Here is a 16705-nt window from a genome sequence, read left to right on the forward strand (position 1 = left end):
CCCCACTTCTGACCTAGAGACATAAAAAAGACACGGAGAATGAAAGTCTAAGTGCCCGCTTAATCTGAACAGTTTTAATGTTTCAAATTGAGAGTTTGACATACTCCCATTGTGATCATTCAACATACCTCGTTTATTATGACAAAGCAGCGAACAGGGTTATGGGGGACCAGAAGAAAAAAAACACAAGAGAAGAAAGAAAAGAAACACAGACAACAACGAGAAATACATTGGACGTCTACACTAACTACTAATATGTTGGTGCTATCGTCAGCTAGATGTATTTCCGGTTGACACCACGTAGGGGGCCTGTTGACCAGGAAAGGAAGGGGACAGGAGTGGGGGTGTTTATAAGCTAAGTGATTGAAAGGGGTAGAGTGTACACAAATCAGCTCTGTGATCTAGAACCCAGTAATCGTGTGAATCCCTTGTGAGTGTAAGCTCGTTGGCGACAGACCCAAGAAATTGAGCATTATCTGACAGAATTGCAGGGGTGCCATTACTTTTGGCCAGCACTGTATACACAAATTACTTTTTAAAAAATGTTTAAAAAATGATTATGGTAAGAAACACATAAAGCTTTTAAATTAAAAAATGTATACAGTGCCTTGCAAAAGTATTCGGCCCCCTTGAATCTTGCAACCTTTCGCCACATTTCAGGCTTCAAACATAAAGATATGAAATTTTATTTTTTTGTCAAGAATCAACAACAAGTGGGACACAATCGTGAAGTGGAACAACATTTATTGGATAATTTAAACTTTTTTAACAAATAAAAAACTGAAAAGTGGGGCGTGCAATATTATTCGGCCCCTTTACTTTCAGTGCAGCAAACTCACTCCAGAAGTTCAGTGAGGATCTCTGAATGATCCAATGTTGTCCTAAATGACCGATGATGATAAACAGAATCCACCTGTGTGTAATCAAGTCTCCGTATAAATGCACCTGCTCTGTGATAGTCTCAGGGTTTTGTTTAAAGTGCAGAGAGCATTATGAAAACCAAGTAACACACCAGGCAGGTCCGAGATACTGTTGTGGAGAAGTTTAAAGCCGGATTTGGATACAAAAAGATTTCCCAAGCTTTAAACATCTCAAGGAGCACTGTGCAAGCCATCATATTGAAATGGAAGGAGCATCAGACCACTGCAAATCTACCAAGACCCGGCCGTCCTTCCAAACTTTCTTCTCAAACAAGGAGAAAACTGATCAGAGATGCAGCCAAGAAGCCCATGATCACTCTGGATGAACTGCAGAGATCTACAGCTGAGGTGGGAGAGTCTGTCCATAGGACAACAATCAGTCGTACACTGCACAAATCTGGCCTTTATGGAAGAGTGGCAAGAAGAAAGCCATTTCTCAAAGATATCCATAAAAAGTCTCGTTTAAAGTTTGCCACAAGCCACCTGGGAGACACACCAAACACGTGGAAGAAGGTGCTCTGGTCAGATTGAACTTTTTGGCCACAATGCAAAACGATATTTTTGGCGTAAAATCAACACAGCTCATCATCCTGAACACACCATCCCCTCTGTCAAACATGGTGGTGGCAGCATCATGGTTTGGGCCTGCTTTTCTTCAGCAGGGACAGGGAAGATGGTTAAAATTGACGGGAAGATGGATGCAGCCAAATACAGGAACATTCTGGAAGAAAACCTGTTGGTATCTGCACAAGACCTGAGACTGGGACGGAGATTTATCTTCCAACAGGACAATGATCCAAAACATAAAGCCAAATCTACAATGGAATGGTTCAAAAATAAACGTATCCAGGTGTTAGAATGACCAAGTCAAAGTCGAGACCTGAATCCAATCGAGAATCTTTGGAAAGAGCTGAAGACTGCTGTTCACAAACACTCTCCATCCAACCTCACTGAGCTCGAGCTGTTTTGCAAGGAAGAATGGGCAAGAATGTCAGTCTCTCGATGTGCAAAACTGATAGAAACATACCCCAAGCGACTTGCAGCTGTAATTGGAGCAAAAGGTGGCGCTACAAAGTATTAACTCAAGGGGGCTGAATAATATTGCACGCCCCACTTTTCAGTTTTTTATTTGTTAAAAAAGTTGAAATTATCCAATAAATTTTGTTCCACTTCACGATTGTGTCCCACTTGTTGTTGATTCTTGACAAAAAATTAAAATTTTATATCTTTATGTTTGAAGCCTGAAATGTGGCGAAAGGTTGCAAGGTTCAAGGGAGCCGAATACTTTTGCAAGGCACTGTATATTTTTTTGTTCATTATTTCTCGAGTCAGGCATTATAGGGTTAATATGAAAGAATAAGATGAAAAAATTAAGCCTCTTCAACTCTTTCCATTCTCTTCAAGATCTAATCAATTTTCCGTTGCGTTTCCCTTTTTGATCGTCTTAATTCAACAAGTATGTTCTTTTTTTTTTTCTTTTTTGTTGTCCGTGAAAAATTTGCATTTGAACCAATCAGAGCTAACTATCCTTGCTGATCACATGTCTGTATGTCAGCCAATTCAATGGACAACTGGAGTCCAGGCAGGATTGTTTGTCGCGCACATCGACTGTCTCGTCCGACTCAGATACACGCACGGTGGAAACGGATAACGCGACACAAGCACTTTAATAGGCTTGTTGCTAACACTTGAGTATGTAAATCTGACGTTAGTAAATTGTAATCTTCTTGGAGATGCGTGTGTGGGAGCCTGGCAGTTATTTTTTTTAAACATGGAGGTTCAACAGATTAAAGCACCGTTCCAACCCCAAATTTTATACCGGACTGGTGTTCCGGACCGTTCCGACCAAATTTCACCCCTGCATATTACATGACCACATTAGGCTAAAAAGATGACACAAAAATCATTGAATTCAGACCAGCAAAACACTTGAAACATCACCCGTCTGAAGAGCTTGTGTGCCCTCTAGTGGAGAAAAACATTGTCACCATTGATTGATATACTGCAGTGCTTCTCAATTCTTTTCTGTTATGCCCCCCCCCACAGGAAGACATAAATGTTCCGCGCCCCCCCAACTCTCTGCCGCCACTGTAAATATACCGTAGTTATCATTTGTCTACAAAATTCTTATTATTATAATATAAGTACACCTCTGCATAACATTGTGTCCTTTTTAATATTAAAGAAGAAATAAACAAAGTGTTAAAAAAAGAACACATCCATACTGTAAAAATAGACTGAAGAGACATTTTTGACCATATGATACTGAACAAAAAAAAAATCAAAAAAATAATTCTAAAGTCAAATTGATTAGCAACAGTTACTCAAGAGGACAATATGCCAAACCATTAGACTGAAAAAAAACAAAAATTAATAGAACTAAGACGACAGTGTCATTGGACAGAGAGACAGGTTTTATTTTTGCTGCAGGCAGTATCAGCTCCTTTGCTGTGGTGTTGGGTTGTTTTGCATTGAGCAACTTGTTATGCCACCTTAAGTGATGCTGACAGTGCTCGCTGGTGTACTGATGTAACACTAACAAAGCGGGACGATTGTTAGCAATATTCGGCACCTTTTCGCTAAAAAAAAAATGTCCTGCTGTCCGCTGCTAACATTTTTAGACAAATTAAACAGACTTGTCTTTCCTCGTCTCCCACTGTACTGAAAGTCAAAAGCTAAATGCTAAATACACTTCGTCATATTTCTTTGTCTTAGCTTTTCATATGTCCAGTGCTCTTTGCTGTGTGCTCTTGTTTGGTTCAAAAATACTGCACACATGCTGAAAACGAGAGTGCCACTGCCACCCACTCAGCAGATGTGCAATTACACTTTATACTAGTTCGGCAAAAAAGTATGTTCCCCAAGGTCACATGCGCCACCGCCAGCATCACTCTGCACCCCCCTGGGGGGGCCCGCCCCGCCCCACTATTTGAGAAGTACTGGTATACTGGAGCATATGATTATTTCTTGGTTTTGTTTGTTCTTCTCCTATTCTGTCTGCTTCCTTCCTTTCTATCCTCCCATAACCCCCTTCCTGTTCCCTGCTTTCTCCTAATATATAAGTCATAATGAAGTATGTTAAACTCCCATGTAAAACTGCTCATACCATAAGGACCTATTCTCTGTGTCTGAGCAACTGAACAGGACAGGTAAAAACACAAAAGAAAACAAAAGAAGTAAATGAAATCAGAACCAGAGAGCATTAACTCAGTCACTGCCAGTGACGGCCATGGACATCCAATCCATTTGGAATGTGAGTCCCAATCAAAAGGGACTGGACGTTTATTGCAAAAACAAAATCATTCACTACTATGCTTTGACAGCGACCTTGTTTGTACTTTTCACCGGAAGGAAATCAGACTTTTGTGATCTTGTCTTTCTGGGAAACAACCTTTGTGGTCAAAATCTTTCACAAGAGGATGAGATTATAATCCAGTTTTGAAACTGTAAAATTCCAAAAATCTTCTTTATGAAGTATTAGGGTACAAAAAGAAAAAGCGGTTAAAGGGGAAGTTCAGAATTTTTGACGACATCTGGCTTAACCCTGTAGTGGCCAGACATAGAAAAACATAAAAGAAAAAATTTTCAACCAGTTAAATGGTTTTATAGGAGGCCTTTGAAGATGAAAGTGAAGTGTTTGCAAAAAAAAAAAAAAAAAAAAAAAAAAAAAAAACGTTTTTGTAAATTTTTATGAGAACGTTGTAATCTTACAACGCTGGCTAAATGGGGTACGGAATTTCCTGACTCAAACCCTAGTTGTACTCATTGTCAGATTAGAAAGGTACACATGTTTATACCTCAGTAAAAAAAAAAAAAAAAAAAAAAAGGGTTAATTTGCATTGGTTGACTGTTATATAGCCCCAGAACAGTACATAACCAGTGGTGTCACGGATTACTTTAAAAAGTAATTTAATTACTGATTACACCTCAAAAAAGTAATCTAAACTTTACTGATTACTTTATTATCAAAGTAACTAAGTTACTTTAAAAATAACATCAGTTACTTTTTACCGATTTTTTTTTTCCTTTTTCTGCCTCAACATAAAAATAACTGAAAAATGTCATCGCGTGCAATTGAGTTTTTCACATAAGCTTTAATCTTTGAGTTGGCGGGGGTTTAATTAGTCGACCAGCCATTGACTCGCCCTAGCTTAGCCATTCCGGAGCCCTAAAACTAACAAATAACTGACAAATTGCACAAAATTTGTTGAAATCAACTCCAATGACTAATTAAACCCCCGCTAACTCCAAGATTAAGCCTAATGTAAAAAATTCTGAACTTCCCCTTTGAAATAAAGACCTAGCCTTTAAAATGTTGTCTCCAAAAGTTGTAAAGCAATCAAACAAACAATAAAAATTAATGAATGAGCAAAAATCCTACAACGTAAAGTTTTCATAATGGGTCAAAATCATTTTTCAAACAGATCATGGGACTAGCACCACGGAGACTATCCTTTGCTTTGCTAAGCCAAAACTACACCAGAGGAGGCAAGATGGATATTTAGAATTTCTTGAAACCCAAGCTTTCAAACGCTGCCAACAACAACTTGAACAGTTGACTGGATACTTTGAAGAATGTAGAACACAAAACTTGTTTTCAGTTATTTCACTTTTTTTTGCCATTCCACATGTTCGTTCATAGTTTTGATGTCTTCAGTGAGAATATACAGTAGTAGTGAAAATATATAAAACGCAAAAATCATGAAGTGTGTCCAAACTTTTGACTTTTGTTTCAGTCGTCAACATGCTTTTCCTCCAGTCCCACAAATGTGAAACTTCGCCTATGATTACAAACTCTAAGTATAAAATGTACATAATTACACATATTATAAAGGCTGGTTACAAACTGTAGAAGTGCTGGCTGTCTTGTTGCCTGTAGGCTTTGACTCGAGTTTTTTCGCGTTGTGCTGTAATTCCAAGTGCTTCCTTGTTGAATTGGATGTCGAGTTTTAGCGGTCGACAGTCTTTCTGAGCATGCACAGAGTTTGCAACGCACGGAGATATTTTTGTCATCTTTACTGGACGGATATGTGAAGTAATGGCTGTATCTCCAGTGAGCAAATGCAGCAGTTTGTTGTATCTCTCCGGCTCCTTTACTGTTAGCATCCTGATAGGTAGCCACTAGCCAGGCTATGTTGTTGACCGCCGTGGCAGACGGCGCGCGCACAGGCAGGATGGTAATACACATGACCCGTTTTTTCCCACCGATGAGAAAACGTGAGATGTGATGTCACTCCCAAACTCAAGCGCAGTATTTTCTTTTCAAATGCTCTTCGTACATGACTACAATATTCTTCATTCTACATACAGTATGAGGCAACAACAAAATAGTAATGAACAGGCACCGAGGAAACTAACTTTAATCAGATTACTGGCTTGGAAAAATGAACGCGTTAGATTGCTCGTTACTGAAAGAAAGTACCGTATTTTTCGGACTACAAGTCGCACCTGAGTATAAGTCGCACCAGCCATAAAATGCCCAACGAAGAAAAAAAAAACATAAACAAGTCGCACCGGAGTATAAGTCGCATTTTTGGGGGAAATTTACTTGATAAAATCCAACACATAGAACAGACATGTCATCTTGAAAGGCAATTTAATATAAAAATACAATAGAGAACAACATGCTGAATAAGTGTACAGTGTACAGCGCATGAACAACGAAATGCGAATATACTGTCCTCACCAGGACGCTACGGCTCGGTCCTGGCTATTCAGTGGGCTAAACTCCCAAATGACGATGCTGGACGTCCGTATAATTTGCTGAATCAATTTCGTCCTCGATACCAAACAGGTTAGCATCGACGTAAATAAATGATCATTAGGTGCTTTTACAGCAATGACATGACACAAACGGTTAGCATGCGTTCGCTAGCATTAGCGCATCGTTCAAACAACCACACAACTGGCTCCAAGTGTCCGATCGTGGGTGGGAAACACACAACAACAGAAAAGATGATACACACAGGCGTTGCCTCTGTAGAGATATTTTTACAAGCATAAACAATGAACGTAGGTTCGCAGCCGTGTTTCTCTCTTGCTAACTCGCCCACTCACTCAGCTACGTAGCTGTCGGTCTTCTTCTGGCGTGTGAGCGCTCTTCTTCACGTAAACAAGTGCAAGTGCGCCCCCACGTGGGCGTGAAAGCGCCACAAACTAATAGCATGCATTTCAATATAAAAAAGTCAATAATATAATTGAACACACATTGCCAATGGCAGAACACGAACGTGGCCATAGCTATTAAGTTATTCAGATAACAATAGCATAAAGAACATGCTAACAAATTTATCAAACCATTAGTGTCACTCCAAAACACCAAAATAACATGTGAAATGATTTCATAATGTGTTAATAATTTCACACATAAGTCGCTCCTGAGTATAAGTCGCACCCCCAACCAAACTATGAAAAAAACTGCGACTTATAGTCCGAAAAATACGGTAATCAGATTACAGTAACGCGTTACTTAGGCTACGTTCATACTACAGGTCTTAATGCACGAATCCCATTTTTTCGTGTTTTTCCGACTCGAGTGAGGCATTAACTTGACGGTCTGAACGTGACAAGTCGCATAGAACGGGACCATTTCAAATCCGATCTGGGTCACTTTCGTATGTGGTCTAAATCCGATCTGGGCCACATTTTTCCAAACTGTCGCGGCGGTCTGTACTGTCCAGTCCCGCAAATCGGATTTAATGCAGCAATTACGTCATCAAATAGCGAGAGAGTCGTTACCGTAGCGATGCACCTGTGCGTTATTAGCGCCTAGCTTGCAGTGAACACGGCTTTTGAGGAAGAGCTGAGCTTGACAACAGTCATAAAAAATAAAAATGGGTTGAGGATAAGCCTGAGAATGCTCAGTTTTCTCTCTGTTCCAAGTGAGCAATATTTCAACATTGCCTCCACGGCCGAGAGTCGGGACAAACTGCCCGTATGTGTGTGTGACGTGCACGGACAGTGCGTGCATGCTATCGATCCATATAAACTTTGAATATTTGCCTAAACGGGGGTTATTTATCTCTGTTATTTGTGTCCACCTTTTGAAAAGCAAAATATGATATCCCTGGAATGACGGATGACGTCTGTCATTTGTTTTGATGGTTCTGCGCATGCGGGTCTTCTTGCTTAGCGGGTGTCGGACTGCGAATTAGTGCGCATGCGTAATACTTGAACGGTCTCAATGGATAAAGGCAGTCTGAACGGGCACGCCAAAAAAACGGATATGACAAAAAATCGGATTCGTGCATTAAGACCTGTAGTATGAACGTAGCCTTAGTAATGCGTTACTGACAACACTGTACATAACATTATTAATAATTTCAACTGTAGTCATATTTTTTCAAATAGCATTTTTATTTAAAAACGATAAAGAGATTAAAAAAAAGAACATCTGCATCCATGTAGGGAATGCCAAATATTTACAGTATAGCCATACTGTATGTACAAAGGCTATGAGGAGCTGTAGATTTGGAGTAGCGTAGTTATCATTCATTCCGAATTAGGCCTGATGAAAACTTTTTTCTGCCAGCGATATCTGTCAGAGGGCTTGGCATTTTTTGGCCGGTTGGGGCTCAATGTCCTCATTGGCTGGGCAGTCAGTGGTTGGATGGTTTTCTTTGTCCACTTCTTCATGGGTTTCGTCATCGGACTCTTCATGAATTTCATCAAAGTCTATGTCCACATCACTCTCTCCATTTTGGACAGCATCGATTACCTCATGGACGGTGTAGAAGGTCTTTCTCCTTTCTGAAGACATTCTGAAATGACAAAAAAATACATGGAAATAACATTAGCACATGGGTGGGGGGCAAAGTCACCTATTTACTCATCTCACTAATCAAACAATACTGTCTGGCCAATCTATTGTGCTCTGATTATCAGGTGAGAATGTCCAAGAATGAGAAACCATAATCCCAAAAGGAATGCATGTTGCATTTCTACAAGGATGATAATGTCTGCAATGGGAATGCATTTCCGAACATTGTCACCTTGTCTGGAACAATGCAACAGGCACCCTTCAGCATCCCCCCCAGATCTAAGTGCTTGGACCATGAATTGAGCCAACATAATAGGCTCAATACTGTCTGGCCAACCCATTATTCTTTGATTATCAGGTGAGAATGTGAATCCAACATCCCAAAAGGACCACTCAGCATCCCCCCAGAACTAACTGCTTAGGATATGAATTGAGCCAACATAATAGGCACATACTGTATATGGCGGAAAACACTCAGGTGACCTGAACTTCCACTCTGAGAGCCCCAATTTAGCCAACTTTCAAAATTGTCCGATATGAATGTGTGATACATCATTGGAAAGCTTAAAATCTTAATTTTTCTGGGGGAAGAAAAATTTTGAGCAGCAGAACATTTAAAAAAAAAAAAAAAAAAAAAAAACATTTTAAACAGCAAAACCCTATCTGGAGGTGAGAGCACGTGAGAACAATATTACAGACGCCATGACTTTAAAGAGATATTATCGCGTACCTACTTTGTTTCGATCCAAAAATTCCATGTAGCATGTATCACCAAGTGTCAAGACACAGCTGTGAATGGCCACAGCTAGATTTGGGGGGATTTTATGGGTGAAACATGGTAATATAACAAGGGTCACGATGCAGAAATCGCAGACATCAAGTAGGGGTCGAGATTTTCTTTTTCATATATTTACCCTTTTAAACTTTTTTGGGGGGGATCAATTATTTATCATCTAACATAATGGAGAAAATGCGACAGTAGCAAAAAAATACAACTGAGCGATAGTTATGAGGTAGATATCCGTGACTTTTTCACAGCCGCCATTTTTTTTTATTGTGACATAATTTGTTTAAGTTTGAAATATGTGAGTGAATAATTTTTTTAAGTCGTTTTTTTTTTTTTTTAAACGAAATATGAGACATCAATGAATTATTCTAAGCTAAAAACGACATTTTGAATAATAAATATAATTAATTTTGTTTTATGGCTGGGTTGAAACAAAAGCGGTTGCGCGACGTCTGTAAACGGGGGTTTTTAGGGTAAAACTGACAAATTAAAAATAGTTCGGGGGCTTAATGTGCCATGAATCTGCTATGGCAGCATATAGACATATTGTTCTATCAAACACAACAGTTGTTTTATCTTAAAATACAGCAATTTCTTTTAAAGAGGAGTGCAAGAGCAGAAACTGCTTTTTCAGTCTTGTCCGTGTTTTCCGCCATATACAAACAGAATGAGAAACTAAACTATTGAAGGTGATTACAATTATAAGCAGTAGAAAGTGATATGCTATTGCAATATATTTCAGTAGTACAGCTTCTTGTACATTGGGTTCCAAATAGCACTGGTTTGGAAATTAAAAATAAATATAAAGCCTATGTAATCATCTGGTAAGTGTAATAGATGTGTGTAATTTTACAATATATTGTGAAAAATAGAAGGTCCCTGTCAAAATGTCTATTTAGGCTACACTTAGCCAGGTATCTTGTAAACCTACACCATGGCCATTTTGACTACCCAAGGGCCAGAGTTGTAAAATTACAATATACTGTATATACAAGATGCTCTAATCTACATTTGATGAATGTATTTCACAATAATTGCATATGTACATGGTCTAGTAGGTGTAATAATTACAAAAAAAATATATTAAAGGCATTATACTTACTTAAATCTGATAAATCCAGTCCAAGGAACCAAAGTGTTGTCCCTCAGCCAAAGTTCTGCAGATTCTGAAAGTCCTGGAACATTGGGCAGGGCTTGTATACAAATCTCCTATCCATACCCATTGTGAGACTGAACCGTCGGACCCAATGACTATGCTAATGTAAAAAAAACAGCAAAATTAAAAACATTTCTACCCTTTTTTACAAAAAAAAAACAAAAAATGTTGTAATTCTGCAAAGCTGGCCGCTACAGGGTTAATCTTCGAGTTAGCGAGGGTTTAAGTAGTCCAACAAATTCCGTGTTAATTATTTGTTAGTTTCAGGGCTCCGGAGTGGCTAAGCTAGCACGAATCAATGGTCCCGTTTTAGCGTGCAATTAAAAAACAATTCATTCATGAAAATCACAGATGATCCATGCAAGGCAAGGCAAGGCAAACTTATTTATATAGCAAAATTAAACACAAGGCAATTAGAAGTGCTTTACATCACATGAAGATCACAAAAATCATATTCAAATCAATAGAACGTAAAAACAAAGACAATCGAAATAGGAAATAAAATTATACATGAAAATCACATTTAATCGCAAATAGAATTTAAAAAATAATAATAATAAATAATAAAACAAATACTACTACTACTACTGCTAATAATTGAAATTAGCACAAGAGGAATAGAAAGCAAATAGATTGACATATATAGACAGCTATGAATATGCAGTGTTAAACATAAGTGTTTTTAGCCCTGATCTAAAGGAGCTAACAGTTTGAGCATACTTCAGACCTTCAAGTAACTTGTTCCAGAGGTGAGGAGCATAGTAACTAAATGCTGCCTCACTCTGCTTGGTTCTTGTTCTTTTCAACATACAGGAGACCGGTTCCAGACGACCTTAGGGGTCTAGATGTTTCATAGGAATCTAACAAATCAACCATGTATTTTGGTCCAAGGCCATTAAGTGTTTTGTAGACGAGCAGTAGTATTTTATAGTCTATCCTTTGACTCACTGGAAGCCAGTGTAACAATTTCAAAACCAGTGTAATGTGGCCCAGTTTCCTTGTATTTGTGAGGACTCTGGCTGCAGCATTCTGTAGTAGCTGCAGCTTCCTGACTGATTTTTTATCAAGACCTGTAAAGATACCGTTGCAATAGTCCAATCTGCTTAAAATGAAAGCATGCATAAGTTTTTCTATGTCTTGTTGAGTCAAAAGCCCCCTAAATCTGGTTATATTTTTTAGGTGGTAATAAGCAGATTTAGTGACGGACTTTAGATGGCAATCAAATTTTAGGTCTGAGTCAATAATTACACCAAGGTTTCTGACTTGATTTGTAGCTGTAAGTGACATTGTGCTAAGTTGCCTGCTTATCTTTGACCTTTCCTTTTTTGACCCAAAAATGATCACTTCTGTCTTCTCCACATTTAACTGTAGAAAATTCTGGCACATCCATTCATCCATTGATTTGATGAATGCATTTACTCGGGGAGACTAAGGGACTACAATCACACAGAAATGTAGAGTCGTGTGTCATCTGCATTGGTGTGATAGGAGATGTCATACTGTTGCATTATCTGAGCTAACGGAAGCATATAGATGTTAAATAAGAGTGGTCCAAGAATTGACCCTTGAGGGACTCCACACGTGAATTTGGTTCGTTCTGACTGATAGTTTCCAATTGACACAAAGAAATCCCTATCATGTAAATAGGATGTGAACCACTGAAGAATAGTGTCAGTGAGCTCTACCCACTGTTTTGATCTGCTGAGTAGTATGTTGTGATCAACCGTGTCGAATGCGGCGTTGAGATTCAATAGTAGCAGAACAGATGATTTGCCCGCATCGGTATTCCGACGAATTTCATTTAGGACTTTGATAAGCACGGTCTCGGTGCTGTGTTGTGGCCGAAATCCAGACTGAAATAGGTTAAAAAGATTGTTTTGCATCATAAAAACCTGGATCTGTTCAAACACAACCCTCTCGATAATTTTCCCCCGGAATGTCAGATTTGATATTGGCCTATAATTACTAATGGTTGAGGCATCCAGATTAGTTTTTTTAGAAGAGGTTTTATTACTGAAGTTTTTAAAGTCTGTGGAAACTCCTGTTTGGAGAGAAGTATTTATAATCTGAAGTACGTCTGGGGCTATGCAATGAAAAAACAGTTTTAAATAAGTTTGAAGGAAGACTGTCAAGGCAGCATGTTGTGGGCTTTAATTTTGACACAATTTCTTTTAAAGTGGCATAGTCCAAGAGGCTAAACTGTAAGATTGACGTGGGGGACATTTTGAGAGGCATTTCCTGTAACAATTGTTAATCTGGAGTTGCACACAGCCTGTCTTAATCAATAGTGTTGGCTATGTTTTCAGGATAAAGTTATAAAAACTAACCAATGTATGTCAATAATTGCAGTATGAACAGCAACATTTGTAAGCCAGCAGCTTTGCAGAGGAGCAGAGCGGAGTGATATCACATCGTTTTTTTTAACTGCTGATGTTTTTATGTCGTAGCTAGCAGCAAGAAAACAGTTTATATTGTTCCTCGCCTAGCCTTAGAGCAGGGGTCCCCAAACTTTTTCCTGTGGGGGCCACATAACGTTTTCCTTCTCTGATGAGGGGCCGGGGTCAGTTTGTAACAGAAAAAGTGTGACGATTGCAGGAGTGCCTAAATGTAAAAAAATATTGTTTTTCAGAAAGCCACAATCAAATAACCCTTTCTGGATTCTTCACGGAACAAAAGTAAATAAAATAAAAATAATAATATAATATAATATAATATAATATAATATAATAATAACACTATTAATCAAATAGATAATAACCAAATAACCTTCTCTGTGTTCTTCACAGAAAAAGGCCAGAAAATAAATAACAATATTGAGGGAAAAAAAAAAATTCTAAATGCTCTCTGGTATTGCTCAGGGGGCCGGACCAAATGTGGAGGCGGGCCATATCCGGCCCGTGGGCCGTAGTTTGGGGACCCCTGCCTTAGAGGCTTTGGAAACAGACAGAAGAAATGGGCAAAGGAAATATTTGAAATAGCGGTTAATCATGTCATGACATTTCCTTTAGTGCAGCTCCATCTAGTGGATGCATAACGCAACCACTACTACTACAAATGCAGCACGCCCTATATATGAAAAAAGGTTTAAAACAAGGCAGTCTTTGAGAGTGCACCTTCTGTGCCTTATAGAGCAGAAAATAGAGTATTTGTTTCCATATACAGGAAGGTAGAAAGTTTGTGAAGGCAGTTCAGAAAATCTCTAAAAGTTTGGGATGAAAAATGAGTTTTATTTTTCAATGATTTCTGAATATTTGTAATTCATGATTGCAGAACGTCACCTCACCAGAACTCTACCGGAACCGGCTGCTAGGTTTGAGCATGGCAGGAAAAAACGTCACGGGATTGCAGAAGTGTGTGAACATTACTGTCCATAATGTTGCCGTCAACGTAAGTCCAATTGTGAAAACACAGTGACATACATACAACCCCTGGCAAGAAGTATGGAAACACCAGTCTCGGACCAGCACTCACTCAGACATTTTTTTATGTTGAACAAACTCAGATAAAAAGCTTGAAAAAAATAATGAATTAGTTCAAAAGGGCAACTCCTTGGCATTCAAAGAAATACTAAAAGAAATGAATAAAAAACATTGTGGTGGTCAGTAAATGTTACTTATATAGAAATGTAGAATCACTCTACTCTGAAGAAAATAATATGGAATCACTCCATTTTGAATAGAAAATACAGACACACCCAATCAATTTCCTTTCCTTAATTGGGCCCCTGCCTCAGATTAGGTCTGCTCGTTAGTCATCAGTTAAAAACAGTGCAGTTATCACACCTTGGAGGGCTGCTGGATTCACAAGAATCATGGCTCCAACAAGAGAGATGTCTCTTGAGACCAAGGAGAGGATTATCAAATTTCTTCAAGAAGGTAACGCTGAATGTATGGTTGCCAAAGATGTGGGCTGTTCACAGTCAGCTGTATCAAAAATGTGGACGGAGTACAAACAGCATGGCAAGGTTGTTAAAGTTAAGCGTACTGGTAGATTGAGGAAGACATCCAAACGTCATGACAAAAAACTAAAGGCCGTATGTCTTGAAAACAGAAGACGTGCACCAAGACAAATGAAGAAGAAATGGGAGGAAGCTGGAGTCAAGGTATGTGACAGAACTGTGCAAAATCGCCTAAAGGAAATGGGATTTTCATCCAGGAAAGCTAAAAGGAAACCATCACTGACACTTAAACAGAAAAGAACAAGATTGCAATGGGCTAAGGAGAGGCAATCATGGACTGTGAATGACTGGATGGACGTTATTTTTAGTGGTGAGTCAAGAATCTGCATTGGACAAGGTGCTGGAACTTCTGTTTGGTGCCGTTCCAGTGAGAAAAATTCTCTCAGACCTTGATTGTTAGGTTTTTAGTTGCTTCCCTCCTAGTGTGTTCCTGTGATTACCCATCGATTTCACCTGTTGTGCCTGCTCCTAGTGTATCCGCCAAGCTGCATCCTTATGTGTTACTCATCTGTTCCTTGCTGTCTCGTTACCCCTCATCGCTGTGTGTGTACATAAGCTCCCAGTTTCTTTTCACTCCTTGTTGCGTCATCGGCAATGTCATTGTCGAAGTCCTGTCCAAGCCCTCGTGTAGTAGTCCCTCCGCTAAAGTAAGTTTTGTTTGAACCTTGCCTTTTTGAGCCCCAGTACTTTTGGTTGTACTTTGCTTTTGTTAGTTATTATTAAAACGTTTTTTTTAGATCACCGCCAGCTGCCTGGCTGCTTTTCATTTCCCTGCATTTGGGTCCACACCAACTGCCTGCCCGCGTTTTCCTGACATTGATTACATTGAGACTTTAGACAGCTTTCTTATCCCTTCAATTGAAAATATGTTTGGGGATAATGAAATCATTTTCCAAGATGACAATGCATCATGCTAAAGAGCTAAAACTGTTAAGGCATTCCTTGCAGAAAGACTCATCCAGTCAATGTCATGGCCTGCAAATAGCCCAGATCACGACCCTATTGAAAACCTGTAGTAGAAATTGAAAATAAAAAATGGTCCAAAGTAAGGCTCCGACCTGCAGGGATGATCTGGCAACTGCAATCAAAGAAAGTTGGCACCAAATTGATGAAGAATACTGTTTGTCACACATCAAGAAACTGCAAGCTATCATAAAAGCCAGAAGTGGTGCAACGAAATACTAGAGATGTATTTTGATTGTTATTTCTTTGTTTGTTTCTAATGATTCCATATAGTTTTCCTCAGAATGGAGTGATTCCATATATATTTCCCTGCACTTGCTCTATAAAAGTAACATATACTGACCACCACAATGTTTTTTTATTCATTTTTCGTGTTTCTGAATGCCAAGGAGTTACACTTTTGAATTAATTCTAGGGCTGTCAAACGATTGAAATTTTTAATCGAGTCACACGAATCACAGCTTAAAAACTAATTAATTGTAATTGCAATTCAAATCATCTATAAAATATGCCATATTTTTCTGTAAATTATTGTTGGAATGGAAAGATAAGACGGCTATATACATTCAACATACAGTACATAAGTACTATATATGTTTATTATAACAATAAATCAACAAGATGGCAGTAACATTAACATTCTGTTGAAGCGATCCATGGATAGAAAGACTTGTAGTTCTTAAAAGATAAATGTTAGTACAAGTTATAGAAATTTTATATTAATACCCCTCTTAATGTTTTCGTTTTAATCAAAAAATAAACTAGTAGCTCGCCATTGTTGATGTCAATAATGACACAATGCTCATGGTCCATAAAATCAGTCTTACCAAAGCGCAACCAGAGGGAGACAAAAAACACAAGTAGAGCTGAAACGAATACTCGAGCAACTCGAGTAACTCGAGTTTAAAAACTGATCCGAGTAATTTTATTCACCTCGAGTATTCCTTTATTTTGACAGCTCTAAGCATCACGTTTTGCTCGGACTAATTTTAACAACGCGCTGATGTTACGTGCGTAGAGGACGAAGCAAAAAAAAACAACAACAACAAAACTTACTGCAGCAGACAGCCGCTACACACGATGCCGACGTTGCTAAATACTTGCCCGCAAGATGCTAGTTGGTAGCAGGTAGCGTCTGATGCGTCTCATAGAGATCACATGT

The 16705-nt window shown here is 38.7% G+C and overlaps 1 protein-coding gene across 1 annotated transcript in view; it reads left to right on the forward strand.

Annotated features, from left to right (window-relative positions):
* LOC130927882 (adhesion G-protein coupled receptor G2-like) overlaps positions 1-16705 on the forward strand; it is a 43963-nt gene that overhangs the window by 10217 nt on the left and 17041 nt on the right. The window contains exon 5 of the mRNA XM_057854021.1: positions 13893-14009. Within this exon, the coding sequence (XP_057710004.1) occupies positions 13893-14009 (117 nt within the window). The remainder of the gene's footprint in view (positions 1-13892; positions 14010-16705) is intronic.

The sequence above is a fragment of the Corythoichthys intestinalis genome, chromosome 1, assembly GCF_030265065.1.
Source record: "Corythoichthys intestinalis isolate RoL2023-P3 chromosome 1, ASM3026506v1, whole genome shotgun sequence".
NCBI classification, from domain to species: domain Eukaryota; kingdom Metazoa; phylum Chordata; class Actinopteri; order Syngnathiformes; family Syngnathidae; genus Corythoichthys; species Corythoichthys intestinalis.